Consider the following 16018-nt stretch of genomic DNA (forward strand, 5'->3'; position numbering starts at 1 on the left):
TGTGTAGTTGAAACAGCTGTTCCGTTTATAGATTCATAGTATGTGGGGTGATGATAAACGATTTGATGTTGTGCTATTCTGTTATTTATCTTAATGTTATTAAGAATGAAACAAATTAATAATGATTCTATAAATTCTGTGAATTAGTATCTAATTCTATTTGTAAAAATGACATATAAGTGATGTAAGTTTGAAGTACAAACTTTACCTGATGAATAACAGTTTTATGACAATGACATTATTTCGGAACACTTTTTTATATGTTTTGCCGAGAAGAAAATTATTTTTTCAATTTGCGCGGTTAAATGCTTATAAAGCAACTAGGGAAAATATAAAAATTGACAAAGACACCAAAGTAATTTGCCAGGGTTTCACTGGTAAACAGGGAACGTTTCATGCCAAACAGGCAATTGAATATGGTACCAAAATGGTCGGTGGAGTTTCTCCTAGTAAAGGTGGTCAAACTCACTTGGGCCTTCCAGTTTTCAGCAGTGTGAAAGAAGCTAAAGATACCACAGGCGCTTCTGCAACAGTTATCTTTGTTCCTCCAGCAGGTAATGACTAAAATATTATACACATACCAATTTTAAAATGCAGTATAGTTCTATAAGTGTATTCGTTTTACTATATAGGTTGCTTCGATATCTATTGCTTTTTTATTGTAAATATTCAAGTAAATTTAATTTTTTAATTTTTCATATTTCATTTAATGGGTTTCATGTTTTAAAATCTTAAATATATTTAATTTGACATCTAAATGTTCGATATTTATTTACATAGAAAATTACTATTTAATATCTTGATTGTCTTTTGTATTAAAGGTTGACAGATTTAACTTTATGTATGTTTCTGTAATACAAGAAGATGTAAAAACAAAATATTTCATTATGAATTTTTAGCTCCAGCAAATTGTTAGTAAGGAATGTTATACGTAAATTGAGTTAAGTTATTTTCTTCATGAACTTCTCTCGTAATTATTTTATATTCCTATTTTAATCACGTGAGAGTTTTAGTTGTTCTCTAAGCTGAACATAATGTTCTGTTAAGTGGTAACACTAAAACCGAATAGGTATTGTCAGAATATAAGAACTGTTGAAAAAATTAAAATATATTGGCAAAAATATATTACAACTAAGATGAATAAATTTGAAGAAGCCAAAATAAATTTGGAATCATAAATAACGCTTTTGCGATTTATTTCAAAAGTATAAATATATTTTTATTACAGTAGTTTTAATATAACTTAGAATGTTTATAGCTTAAATAATTGTATTTTCTTGGCCTATTTTAAGATTTGTTTTAATATATAGTAATGTTCATAACTTTCTTCATTAACGATTACAGTGTTAATTTTAATTAAAAAAAAATTTCTTTTTCAGTTGTATTAATTTTGTGGAAACATTTTTTCACTATGAATATGCTAATTAAATTATAAATAGTGTCTTTTTGCAATAGTAACAATGATAGTCAGGTTTACATATTTCATCTAGTGGTTTTGATGGAAATTATTTTGATTTATTGTGTATAATCAAATATCAGATCTCTACTTATGCATCTCTGAATATCTTGCTATTGTTGATAGATCTTCAAATTTGTATGACATTTGGTTTTTGTTTTTCCTATCGTGATGTGAAAATGTTTTTGTAATGTGTTAATTTTTTAATTGGTAATTTTTAAACACATTTTTGTCGCCTTATTATCTCACATCTTGAAACCTACTCACTGACAAGTGACAAAAATTATAAATAATTTCCGAAAGTACTCGGCGTACTTATTACATATTACTAATGTCATGACTGCACTGACTAATTTCATTAAGCAGATTTTTTTAAATCACATCTCACATTAGATATGCTCAGTAGAATATTATTTATAAAATTAATTTACTACCATTGTTCCATTGTACTTGCATTAATATTAAAATTAAATTAGACTAATTAAGCTAAAGTTAAGATTAAACACTTATACACAAATTCATGTACTTTGGTTTGGCTCAATCTAATTCTCTAATTGTTGCTCAGTAGCTATATTGTTGTAGATATTGCTATTGTATGTAGCTATTGATAATTAATCGAAGTCCAAATAAGGTTTATAATTGATTTTAGGTAAATTTGGGAGTATCTTCGGATTAATCAGTACAGTTCTTTAATTTTAAGTCTGACCTACTCTGTTTTTTCTGTCTAACGTGATGTTTCTAATTTAATAAACATAAACTCCATATATGACATTTATAAAACAATAAGAATTTATAATTATAGTTATAATATTACGAATGGATTTTTATAGATATGTCCATTCTTTAGGCTAGGTTTTAATACTCATGTATTTTCGAGTTTAACTCTCTTGAGTTTATATAGTAAATTATATCATTGCTTGAACTATTTAATGTTTCCTTATAGGTACGATATGTAGTATTTACCATATCGTACAAGGGTTTTTACTTATATTTTGAATTTAATAATGAAATTGCGATAAAAGGATGACCCATCAATTAAACTTTTTGACAAAACTTTTAGTCAAATACATGGTTATTTGACCCAAAATGTGATAGCTTGCATTGTCACTATGAAAAATGATCTTGCGTTGTTGCTTCTTTTTCCTATTTCACTTCTGGTAAATAAATAGTGGTGTACCATTCAGAATTCATCATTTTACGTTGCTCTAATACACGCTCCACCACAGGTCCAATTATTCCGAAGAAATAGGCTATCATTTATTTCGAAATGCTTCTCCCACCAAACATTTTTGTCGGATTTGATTGTTCTTTGAAGACCCATACAGCGAATTGTTGCTTTGTTTGGTCAACCTTGATTGTATATATTGGGAAATTTCTTCGCACCGATTGAGTGGGTCTTCATATTTAGAGCATTTTTTTGAGCTTTCGTCAATTTATGGATAATACCGCGTGAATAAGATTTTTTCCAGTTAAATGTTCATGCAATATTCTATTGGTATTGGTTATTCTAATGTCCAAAGATGACTCAATCGCTCAATCGCATCACATGATGACCTTGCAATTTTGTTTCGCGTACAAAGTCAATGTTTTCTGTCACAAGAATGGTTTCGTCCCTGAGCCAACTCTGACCACGTATTATTCGTTATTCATCTTCAAAAATTCGAAGGAATGCGATTGTATTTAACACAAAGAAGTTTCAAATTTTCATTTGGAAACGTCAGCTTGAGACTAATAAGATTTAGTATTGCCATGAATCAAAACATAAATAAAAACCCACGTTCTGCTGTACTTCAGCACAAGAGTTTTTATTTAAACTACGAGATATCAAGCTTCTACTCTTCGCTTAAGTAATTTTCTGAACTTTTGCTCTCTTTATAATGTATACTAGCTGATTTATAGTATTTAATATGGTTATATAAAAGATTATATAACATGGTATACCTCTATTATTTTCAGGTGCAGCAAAAGCAATTAACGAAGCCATTGATGCCGAAATGCCTCTGATAGTTACCATCACCGAGGGCATACCGCAACATGACATGGTCAGAATTAAACATCGCCTAATGCGACAGGACAAATCCCGTCTTATCGGACCGAACTGTCCGGGTATTATTTACCCCGAGGCCTGTAAAATCGGAATTATGCCAGGTTTTATTCACAAGAAAGGATCAGTGGGAATAGTATCCAGATCGGGTACTCTGACATACGAGGCAGTATATCAAACTACTTTGGCAGGCTTAGGACAAACTCTATGCGTCGGCATTGGCGGTGATCCCTTTAATGGTACGAATTTCATTGATTGTCTGGAGATCTTCCTCCAAGATTCGGACACCAAAGGAATTGTACTTATAGGAGAGATAGGTGGATCTGCCGAAGAACAGGCAGCTCGCTATTTGAAAGAGCACAATGTCGGGACTCAATATAAACCGGTGGTGTCATTCATAGCAGGATTAACGGCTCCTCCGGGGCGAAGGATGGGACATGCAGGAGCTATTATATCCGGTGGAAAAGGATTGGCAAAGCATAAAGTGGAGGCTCTTGAAAATGCCGGGGTTACTATAGCTCCATATCCTTCGGTTATAGGAATTACTCTGTATAATGAAATGAAACGATTACATTTATTATAGATTCAGTAATATCGATCTAAAATATGGTTTTAGATGTATAATATCAATTAGATTAAATACATTGGTAATAAATTATAAGTAGCAATGATGCAACTGATGTGAAACGTAATAGAGCATTTTAAATGATTAATTATTAACTTGTAATTTCGCAGACAGCTTTATCGGTTTCGTCGAAAACATATGGTTGGGTAGGAAACAGTACCACTGGTTACTTTTTACTTATTTATTTGATGTGATTCACAACGTTTGACATCGAAATAGGAAAAAAAAGGAAATATTTCTATTCTGGTTTGACTGCGGACGAAAATACTTTATGTATATTCAGGAGCCAGCTGTTAGCCGCTAAAAACCTTAATCTGTTCTAATCAAATCACCTAGTGACTGAGAAGGTAGCGCGCAGCAAGGGGGCACCAGTTTAGGCACTTTGTTTTGTTCGCTTGGAGCAGGATTGGAAAATGCTGTATGCATATCGGTCATCTCCCTGATAAATTTAATATCTAAATTCTTGGATATTGCTGGGAATTTGCGAATATTTGTGAAATAAAAGTCTGGATTATTGGAACACCAATCTCCAGACGGTCTGGTAGTTTTTGGCAAACCAGAAAATATCCAAGATACACCTGAGCAGCTTATTTTGAAACATTTGAGGGCGTTTAATCTGTGGAGACGTAATCAACTTGAAGAAGACATTAGATCCTTAGTGAATAACGCAACGGATTAACATTTTATATTACAAGCGCTTAATATTCTCTCTGTCCCACTACTTTTTTGAGCGGCGAGCTCAATTTGTTGAATAATACAGATCTGCAAAAAAAATCTAAGAGCTCCTTCGATTTTGTGACGATTCTTATGTTTCTGGGTGTGCTGATTTCGAAAATGACTTACTTTTTGTTATAGGAAGACACTTTTCTTGACGATTTGGGTAACTAGTTTGAATTAATACATTAAAATAAAAGATAATATACTTGAAATATATTATTTTATTTACAAACCATTAATAATGATATTTTTATCTGACATGCGTTAGCTAGCACATACTAAAACCTTTTATTTTTCCCAATGAGGCTTCTCTTTGTAAACTACAACAAAGTCATGTATATCGGTGGTAAAATAACTTTATGTTGAGGTACTAAGGCTTCTTGGAGGATGTTCATTTCTGACTATTTTTGGTCCAGTTATTTTCTCGGCCTTTGCTCTCCTATAGACGGAAAACCAAGGGAAATTGTCACCATAATCCTCTTATTTTAGTTTTCGAAGAATCAATTTTAAATTCTTGTAGGTTTCTTTCAGGTTTATGGGATGACCTACAGGAAGGAAATCATAAAAACTGCCGTTGTGAAGCTAGAATTGCTTTAAAGCTTCTTTTTCTAGTTTTTTTTTATCTATGAAAAGACGCCATTGTACTGTATCGTAATGGATCATAGCAAAATGTCCTGATGACCTGGAATTGTAATATTATTTTGATTTTCAGCATATTAAAGTACATAAAAATCAGTTGAAAATACTAAAGCAACTTTTTTTCTGCAGACATGTGTAACTAGTATCACGTGAAGTGACTCCTTGTTACGCGTTACTGTTGTATTCGATTGTTGTTAGTATAAGCTCAATTAATCCAGCTATTGGACCTCATTGTTTGGTTTTAATGGTATGGCAAGTTCGTGGTTTGGATTCTATAAAAATATAAATTATATAAACAATATATATAAAAGTTAATCGAGAGCATTATATTTATGGACATAAAGCCTTATCGTGTCTATGAAGGAGTAATTTATTACCAGCTGACAAAACCAAATTAAACTGTTATTCAGATGGATCTGATCGATCTGAACAAATTGAATTACGTATTGTTGAAAATGACCAGCAGTACCGTCATCCAGCAGTACAGTCATCCTCTTACATGCCAATTAGTCATAAAGGACTATCGACCCGCCCCGGCTTCGCACGGGTGCAATGCTGATACTAAATTAAATACACTACAGAAAAAATATGAACGTTGTATATAAAAACATAGCGGCCCGCTCCGACTTTGCACGGGCATAAAATATATATGCCTATGTCACTCAATGAAAACATGATTAAAATCGATCCAGTATTTTTGGTTCATTCATTACTGCCCTTGGCCTGCACGCGTTAAATTTGGAGTAAAACAATTCCTCTTCCCCTATACTTACTATGAAGATTTCTTGCTATCTTTGGAATATCTAAATTCATACAATTTTTATTACATTACACATTTTTAAACGCAAATTTTAAATTTGTAATATCTATATTAATTGATCTATATTGTAATATCTAATATTGATCTATATTAATTGCACACTGTATTTAAGGTACTTAATTCGATAAGGATTAATGCCGTATTGCTTAAAATAGCTTCGTAAATAAGCCATTTTCTCACGTAAAAAGTAAACAATAAAAATGGTTAATGTGGGTTATCCCTAAAAGATAAACATATACCATCGCGGACTTTTTTGTAGACCATTTTATGGTGTACAATACTGTAGTACATTAATTTGATCTAACTCGTAGGGTTAGGCAGCGTTTTTGCTAATTGCTAAATAAGCCTAAAAAAATAGGTTAATTTACGACATCACGTTAGAAACCTCTAAAATTAGCAATGTTGCCTTAGTATATTATGCATGTATTATACATATAAACCTTCCTCTTGAATCACTCTATCTATTGAAAAAAACCGCATCAAAATCCGTTGCGTAGTTTTAAAGATTTAAGCGCACATAGGGATATAGGGACAGAAAAGGCGACTTTGTTTTATATTATGTAGTGATACACTGGTGATGTACCAGATATAGGGCCATCTGATTCGGATCGATGAAGCAGAGAATGGTTCGCACATAGTTTCGATATGCTGAAGAATTGGATCGACTATGTTATCATAAAGGTTGGAAAAATTTCTTTTGAAGTGAAAAATAATGAATTTTCATCATTATAGGATATGTTTAAACTATAATAAATAAATAAATTGTTGTAAGCTTATAGAATATAAAAAATATTGTGGAATAGGCTAGTTTTCACAATTAAATATCACTATAAGCTGCAATGTTTTCAGTTGTATGTTTTTAACTAATATTAACATTTTAATATAAACACTATTATTAACATTCTTACTTCATGTTTTATATATAAATATGCATGTGATGATATATGTTGTTCGCACTTTACTATATATAATATATGTCAGATTTTAACTGCCGAATATTTAATTCCCATCAGCCCAATAAATTTCGATAAATTTCTTGATATTGAAATTCTAACGACGCTTTCTCAAGATTTTTTCAAAAAGCTACTTCGGAACGAGATAACGGTGTTGTAACAGCTTGAAAATAAGGGCCCTCCACCGAAAGATTATATTGAAAAATAAAAGAAATTTGGAAATAATAAATTTTTTCGCTCGGTATTCTGTCAAGCGCTCTTCAATACACACTTTTGTTTAATAAGGAAATGTGACTTAAAAGGTAATATGATTTAAAGGTTACTTTGGTTCACGAGCCAACAGTTTCAGACTTGGAAACTAATTAGGTTTTATTTTACACTGTCGTAAACAGATTTAAAGAAAACAATTTTTTGCAAATAATAATCTGTTCCTTGTGAACAGTTTATTTTTAATAACGTTTTTTTAAATAAAGAATCTCATGTTTTTTTTTAAATATACTTACATTAACTTAATTTCAAATATGTAATACAGTGTATACTTTATATAGTATTTTTAATGACAAGATGATTTTGAAGAAGATTAATTTTTTATTAATGTATTATTACTGGTCATCATATCGACTAATTTAACATATGATTTGTCTACAGTAACTTAAAACTTGTTATCTATGTTCCCAATTACTTATTATATAATAAAATAAAATAAAAGTTACTAGCACTTTTCAGTGTTTTTATCATTTAGTAAACTTCACTACACAACAACTACAGAATATATTCTCATAATTAAGTTACATAAGTCCATACAGGTTTTAGTATTTATTTTAGATTAATGGTCAATACAATTTTTTGTATATTAATTCGAGTTAATTTTTTCCTCATGGTTTCTGTCTTTCAACGAAGTTTTGCATTAACATACATCCTAAAATATTGTTCATATTTATTATATAATTATTATTATACTTATTAGTATCTCACCAGATTATTCGTAATTAGGTTCAATATGTAGTGATTTACTCTCATTGACTTTCATTCTCCTCATTTTTAGTAATAACTTGATTCACTTTTAAGTAAGCTTCCTTTTGTTTAACTCTCTAGATACAGACAGAGATGCAGGAGTTTCCAAGAATTCAATGCTTTGGCAATAATTAATATACATGAGTCCCTTGTGCCAGGCTTCATCCAAGGGGTGTGCTACAGCCAAGAATTTATCAGAGCAAACATTTTTCTCTTCGTAGAAACCTGGTCAATTATTGAATGTTTATTCATAAAATCAAACCGATGTGCAAGTATTAGATTCTTTCTACATGTGATTGCGTTTTAACAGGAGTTTTTAAAATATTTTGTATATTACTGGTAGCACTGAAATTGGTCGAAAATATTTTACTTCATTTGATGGTTTTCCAGGTTTTGGAATCACAATAACTCATTTTACAAACATTCCGGGCATATGTTAATCGGAATGTTACATTAATGTATTAATCAAGCTGACGAGTTATATAATAAGCCTAATTGAATTTTTTTCAGCACTTGTCTGGTTGCTTTCGAGAATTGGTTTTGGTGTAACAAATTTAATCGAAAAAATTTGACACTCGCTGGTCGTTAGATTATGTTTAAACACAGTGTCATTTGGTTTGAGGCTTGAAATTGAAGTGGTATGTCAAGTAGTGACACATGGCAAATAAAACTGTTCGTGTCAGTTTTCCGCGGTGGCTGAAATCCAAGCTTGTTACAGCCAGTTTAGTTTTGTTGAGTGATCAATCAATTTAGTTTCGTAGTCTGCTGAATAATTTTAAAAAATCTGGGGGAGGGTATGCCAGAAATTAAGGAAAGCTACCTTAAAATTTTTTGTTATACGTACCTCACCTTGTAACAGATTCCCATACAAATTGAACAAACCGACATTAAGTGTAGTATTTAATTAAAATCGTAATATTAGTTATTAAAAAAAGGTTTTTGTTTGATTAAAAAGTAAACAATAATAATTTATATTTTATTTATTTAGTCACATTTAATAATTTGCTACAAAATTGAGTATTTTTGTGATGATTTTAATTTCACTATATTGGTATACAAACAAGTGCTGATTAAAGTTAAAATATTTTAGTGGAAGTCATGTTAGTGCGTGTATGTAGTGGTTTGCGTTCTTATTGAATTGATAACGTTACCATTAAACTAATATAATATACGTATTAAACATTTTTAGAATTGACAGTTAACCTTTGAATAGAATGCAAACGCCTAAATGCATTGAGAATAATAAATAAGACAAAAAACCCGATTCTTTATAAATTGAAACAGAGAGATATTGAAAGATGTTTTTAAATTGTGACTTGCCGCTCCAGAGACAAAATTTTATAATTAAATTAAGATAAATTTTAAAATGTTGTATGCGGTACAGTAAGGTACCGAATTTATTAACAATGTAACAAAACACATACAAGTACGACTATAAAAAGTATTTTAAATTATTTTTAATATCGTATAATCACTGTGGATCAGATCTGGATTTACCAGTTTGATTCTAAGTTATGCTGTAGAAATCCAGCCTGTTTTTAGAACACGTTTAGAGAATCAGGTTTCTGGAACTGATAAAACAATTTATTTAGGTTACTGTTTCGTTATATTGTGTATTTATGTTACTATTCGGTTACTTTTGAGCTAATAAAAAAACCTGATTGAATACTCAAAAAAGCCTCGATAGCAAAACACCGTTTTCCGTTAATATAACATAACTGATTAAATAAGACAAAAAATATCCGAAATCAGTGAATAAAAGTACGAATTCGTTTGTCTGCCTTTTCCAAATCTGGAATAATTCTTTTATAGGAATTTTTAGATTTTCATCAAATAAAAATATCAGTTTAGAAATAATATGAAATATTATTATATCAAATAATATATCAATCCAATATATCAAATATCACTACATTATTATATCAATGGCTCAAAGGTAACAATATAAAATACGTTTAGCCATTATTGAAGAAAATATTTTATTTGAGATTATTTGGAAAAGTAGTTAAATATAGAGTACAGTATTTAACAATGAAATAATATTAATAACGTACGATCTATCTTCCTTATTATGCCTATTACATTTCATTTACATCTATTCAGCAATAACTATTATGTCTCTTGATTATTTATTAAACTAATTCGACGTGATACCAGTTCCATACACGTTGTAATTCGAAAATGCCTATACGCACCTTGTTTCTTAATGAAACAACAGTTAGGGCGTATAACTAGTAATAGAAGATTCAATTCAATTAAAACAATTGGTGAATACAAATTTCCGTCACCATTTTGTCATAAATACAATTCTGCGTTTTCTGCCTGTATTCGTAAAATTAATTAAATTATTGAAATTTATTGCATAAAAATGTAATAAAAACTGTAATAATTTTATTTTTCACTGATTGTGACAACTATATTCGTCAAGCAGGGTTACAATTTAAATGAACAGTGAGAATAAAAACAAGGTCAATATTGAAGATGAACAACTCTCGCTAAATTGAGAGAAATAATCATGATTTAACCTTCAACCTTTGGCAGCGACACAAGGACCCAAATATCCCTGCCAGGAAATTTTCTGAAAGCGTGTCTTATCAAGTATTTTGGAGAGCAAAGCCAATATACAGTCCATCCTGATCGATCCAAGCCGTTGGGATATTACAGGAACAAAAGGTGTTATTTTTAATGTTGCGGTTTAATTGAAAATAAAATCATCATAAATTATTATGTAATATGCAATACAAGGGGGCCTTTTATATATAATTTGGCGTTAAAAACAGGTCCTTTTTTTATCTTCATTTTTTTTTGTTTCTAGTCTTCATCAAAAATGAGATGAGAGATGTTTCTGTAGCAATTTAATTGTGATATCTAGGAATAAAGATAATCAATGTCAATTTAAGTAGCACTAAAAATATTTATATCCGTATAACAATCTTCATTGAATTGAATAATTCATTAATATTTAATTATAGAGAGGAAAAACGTAATATAAAACACATTTGTTTGGGTTTATTAACAAATATTCAACAAATAATCACATTCGTAGAATAACAGATATCAGTGGAAAAGTCTATAGAGTATATTATTTGTATGAGTTATAAAAAGTATATTAATTTATATTTTTCGCTCCGAAAAGCCATAGAATACCTAAAACGATAATGTTTATGCAGTCTATTTATAAGAGATCTAAATGGAATTGGGCCAGTCAAGAAAACGCTGAAGCATTTACTGACTATCCGATCTATCTGATCTAGATATATATATATATATATATATATATATATATATATATATATATATATATATATATATATATATAGATTTAATGTATTGTAAAGACAAATTGAAGGTTATTAAGCAACGACCGTAGTAACAGTAATAAATGATTTAAAAAAAGTTATGTTCTTATATGTAGCACAAGCCTTCGGTAAGGTTTGGCAGATAGCCTAGTTCATAAGATACAAAAAAATTAAAGTAACATACTTATAAAATCTTACACCACAGCCAGGATTTCTAGGGTCAATTAAGAGGAAGCCTGATCTACAATAAAAGAAACCAAAGGACAAATTAGTGTGTTGGGGCTAATTCTTTACCTGCTCTACTACTATACACATGTGATATATCACAAATGGTTATATATATATATATATATATATATATATATATATATATATATATATATACCTGGTGATTAATTTGCTGATCATGTGATTCTTGCTTTATTGCGAAACACAGCAGTATTAGACTAGAGATTAACTTAGAACCTATGAAACCGGACTAGCAACAACGTAACAAATAAATTAAAAATATATATTTATCTGCAAACAAATATTTACGGTTTATACCTAGGTTTAAGTGAAATTTCTGCCAGATATTTTACTGGAAAATATTGTTAAAGGAATATTTATATATTTTTGGTGTCTATAGATAATAAAATCGTTCTGTGCATTCACGGTTTAAGAATACACTACCGGCCTCTAAATATTTGATAGCTTTGAACGTTTCCCTGGATAGAGGACGGGAGTGCATCGGCTGAACGCAGGTGCAGGTCGTTTCCAGGAGTATAATTCAGTGCACCGGGACGGGGTCAAAGGTCAAGAGCCGGCTCGGTAACTTTAAATCATATCGAATATTGTTGGACTGTTCTATATATAATAATTGTTTAAAAAATATGGAAACTATGTACTGGTATTATATATGTATATAAATAAAAATGTAAATATTTATATTTTGATACATTATATTTCACTACTTTTTAATTTTTTATGCACTAACTAAATGTGACCAACATAAGTTGCAATGCCACGTAAAATAAAAAACTTGGTTGTAAAATCTCTTAAATTGAATAATAAGATATTACATTAAAATACTTGTTTTGTTTATATCATATGGTGTATCCAAAGAAGTTTTGTACATACGTCATCAAGATGTATAATGTCATGCTTCATTTCATGCACGGTTCATATATTATACTTAGTTAACTGTCTATCATTTATAAGCTATCACTTGATTATAATTACCTAATTTGTTAATGCGTTCTTTACAGTTGATGTCTATACTATTTGGTTTAATATTTTCAACTTGTTTTTGTAAGTTACTTGAGAATGCTACTTCGTTTACTGAATTGATGTAATAATGTTTAAAAGGTCTTTGAATTTCTTTAATTTATTATTAGTTTTACATTATTTAATTGAAATCAATTATGAGATACGAGTTGAATCTTTACTTCATTTATTATAGCAGTGTTCGCTGTCCTTGCAAGGGTTCTGATCATCTGATTACAGTAATGGTTACGCTCGCCTTTTCAGCTTCTCACTTTGGAACAATTGAACTAACAATTCAACAATTAGGGTTCTAGGAGCTGTTAGATATTGCTTTAGTTGTTAAAAATATCTGAAGTAGTGACACAAATTTTGACATTTTACCTACAATAATCCACAAATATTATGAAGCTTCTTACGAAATGTATATTCGGTTTCCTTACATATCAGTAAAACTGATTTTTTCGGGTACGTTTTAGATATCACCCTAACTAATTTTAATTTTTTTGCCAGATGCAGCTAGATATTTCATTTTATTTTATTGGTATATATCTTCTAATATAACAAACAAAATCCAGACAAGGAACCTTCGTGGCCGTAAGTAGAATAAGGTACCAAAGCTTCATGACAATCAGATCAGGCTTTTAGGAATATATAGAGGACAAACAAACAAATATTCATTTTTATATATCAGATGACGTTCCACCAAATGTGACAAATGTTGAATAACGTTTTAAGTGTTTCTATTTTCATAGTAAAACATATAAATGCTGGCTTGGTGGCCAAGGCGACAAAATGTTGCGTTTGTAGCAGGTTCCCATCTTGCTATAGAATGAACTTTATTAGTTTGTGATTGTAATTGTGACAACAAAATAATGATTCCAAGTTGTGCCCAAGTTACTGGGCATTCGGCATGCTTAATGCTGAGGAGCTTCATTTGGAACTCACGTTAAGCAGTAGGTCCAGTAAAGATAAATCCTCGTTGATAAAAAAAGAGACTCAAATATGTATTTTAAACATGTATTTTAAAATATAAAAGTTTAGCTATATAAATATTTCTGATAAAACTACACATTTTAAAGTACTAAGCTTCATTGCAATATAATAAACACTTCAGGAATGCATGGAATAAACAAACATTCGTTTTTGTGTTATTAAATTATACAGGAATTAAACCTATACTAATAGATAAAAATAGGATTTTTAACAAATCGTTGACGGAGCTTTGTGATATAGAAACAGATATGTTCATGACATTTTCGGAGTTATATCAAGAAGGCATAACTTTAAATAATTAATTAATAATTTATACGCTTTAGTTGTACTGGAGAGTAATAGGTCTAATAGATTCCAAAATCAGTAGTAGGACCACATATATTAAGCAAATATCCTTGTGAATACTTTGATTGTAATTTATGATATATGGCCAGTAGAAAAATGCTTAAAATAGTGAAGAAAATTACTGATACTTGATAGTTACATTTTTTTTCAGCTCATAATTTTGTATTAGTTTGTTACTTATATATAGTACATTGACATTAAATATTAATATTATTTTAGTGAGTGACTATATGCTGGATATTCAACTCCACTTGCAATTTTCCTAAGGTGGTTTTCATATGAAAGCATAGATATATGGTGAGATGTAAAGATTAATATCAAATAATTATAAAAGAATGATTTAGCTGTATGCTGATAAATTTGGGGCTAAAATAACATGTGCTAATTATCACAATTGGAGTCGGTCTGCTCGACCGAATTGTCACAAGAAAAAGAAAATTGATAAAATGGCATCTTGTTGAAAAAAATCGTTAATTTTTGGCTTAATCTTTAATTTTTGAAGCATTATATACACTAATAAGTGGTTTCCTATCAGCAAAAGGAGACTTAATATAACGAATAAGTATTAATAATTGACCTCTCGATGATGTATGAGATTTATCAGGTGTAAAGAAAATCCATCAAACGCATCAATCAAGAATTAGCCATCTGATTCCATATATTTTGACCATATATCAGACAATTTATGGATGCGGTTCCAAAAGAATAGTTTCTCTTTTGAGCTCTTGAGATATTTGATTGGTTTTATGGTATAAGGCGGCTATTGTTAAGTTAAAAAATCAACTTATCATGTCTTTGACTGTATTGTGAAAGTCCAATTCAAGTTCAAGTTGATTATTTATTGTCATTGGTGATCAGTATTAACTATTGTCTAGTCAGTGTAGAAATTACTTTCTTTAATATCTTTGAAGATGTATTTCACTGACGATTTTTCTATATTGTAATTCCTGTCATTCAATTCCTGTGGCACTCATCTTCACATCTTTTGAATTTTTCCTATCGATTGTAATTGTTCGCAAATTGTGAATTAGCTCACATTCAGGCTAAACTTTAAAATAACCAAAATTCGGCATTAGAATACTTTCCAAATCATAACTCGATAAATGATCGAATTTTTAATTATAAATAATGAATTTCAATTATAATTTTTTTAATTAATCTCCTAGAACGTCAACAATCTGCCGGTGGGCAATAGGTATTATTATATAATTTCAATTATATAATACAACACCATCCTGGCATGTAGAAGATCACTTCAGTAAGTGGTCTGCTGTACAACTTATAATATAAATGTTATTCTAGATACTATTCTAATTTATTTTAAAGTATATCCTAACATATACTAAAACTATTGTAGCTTATTCTAGAGATTATTAAGTCTCACTCTATGTTTCTATTAATTAGTTTGTATGGTAGTTTGCGTTTGCGTCTGAGTCTGTGCACTATACTGTCATCGCGCAGATTTAACTGGCGAGTGCATTGGGATGCACAATAGTCTTTCAGAGTACTTCGCACTAACACTCTAAATATGCCTCTAAATCGGTTTGTAAGACACGTAATATTGACGATGACTCGTAACACTTTATTCTGGAATTATAAATTATAAGTGGTTATAATTGCTACCATAAGGGTTCGGACTTTATTTGATACGCTCCAGTACCATGAAAGACCAGCCATCGTAAAACCAATATTATAATTAATTAATTACCGCTTAGGCTTCATTCATAAACTGACCGTGTATGAAAGCAGTAATAAAAGCTCTCGACCGTTAATCGAATAGCAATACTTATATTCCCGAAATAAAGTTGCCTCGCTCGTTGTTCGTGAAGTTATGGATGTGTTTAATATATAGTAAAAGATAAATAGAG

The 16018-nt window shown here is 30.1% G+C and overlaps 1 protein-coding gene across 1 annotated transcript; it reads left to right on the forward strand.

Moving 5' to 3' along the window:
• Positions 1 to 3: 3 nt before the first annotated feature.
• Positions 4 to 5054, forward strand: LOC143195763 (succinate--CoA ligase [ADP/GDP-forming] subunit alpha, mitochondrial). The gene is made up of 2 exons (XM_076403204.1): positions 4 to 554; positions 3413 to 5054. The coding sequence occupies exons 1-2, from the start codon at positions 212 to 214 to the stop codon at positions 4081 to 4083; spliced, it is 1014 nt and encodes a 337-aa protein (XP_076259319.1). The 5' UTR covers positions 4 to 211; the 3' UTR covers positions 4084 to 5054.
• The last annotated feature ends 10964 nt before the right edge of the window (positions 5055 to 16018 follow it).

The sequence above is a fragment of the Rhynchophorus ferrugineus genome, unplaced genomic scaffold, assembly GCF_030347505.1.
Source record: "Rhynchophorus ferrugineus isolate W39M unplaced genomic scaffold, kcgeb_rfMv2 rfM4, whole genome shotgun sequence".
NCBI classification, from domain to species: Eukaryota; Metazoa; Arthropoda; class Insecta; order Coleoptera; family Curculionidae; genus Rhynchophorus; species Rhynchophorus ferrugineus.

What these genes read in the sequence shown, in the direction of transcription:
- LOC143195763 (XM_076403204.1), top strand. Translation starts at nt 212, where the DNA reads ATGAATAACAGTTTTATGACAATGACATTATTTCGGAACACTTTTTTA. An exon ending in TATCTTTGTTCCTCCAGCAG is followed by an intron (nt 555 to 3,412) that starts GTAATGACTAAA and finishes TATTATTTTCAG; the next exon opens with GTGCAGCAAAAGCAATTAAC.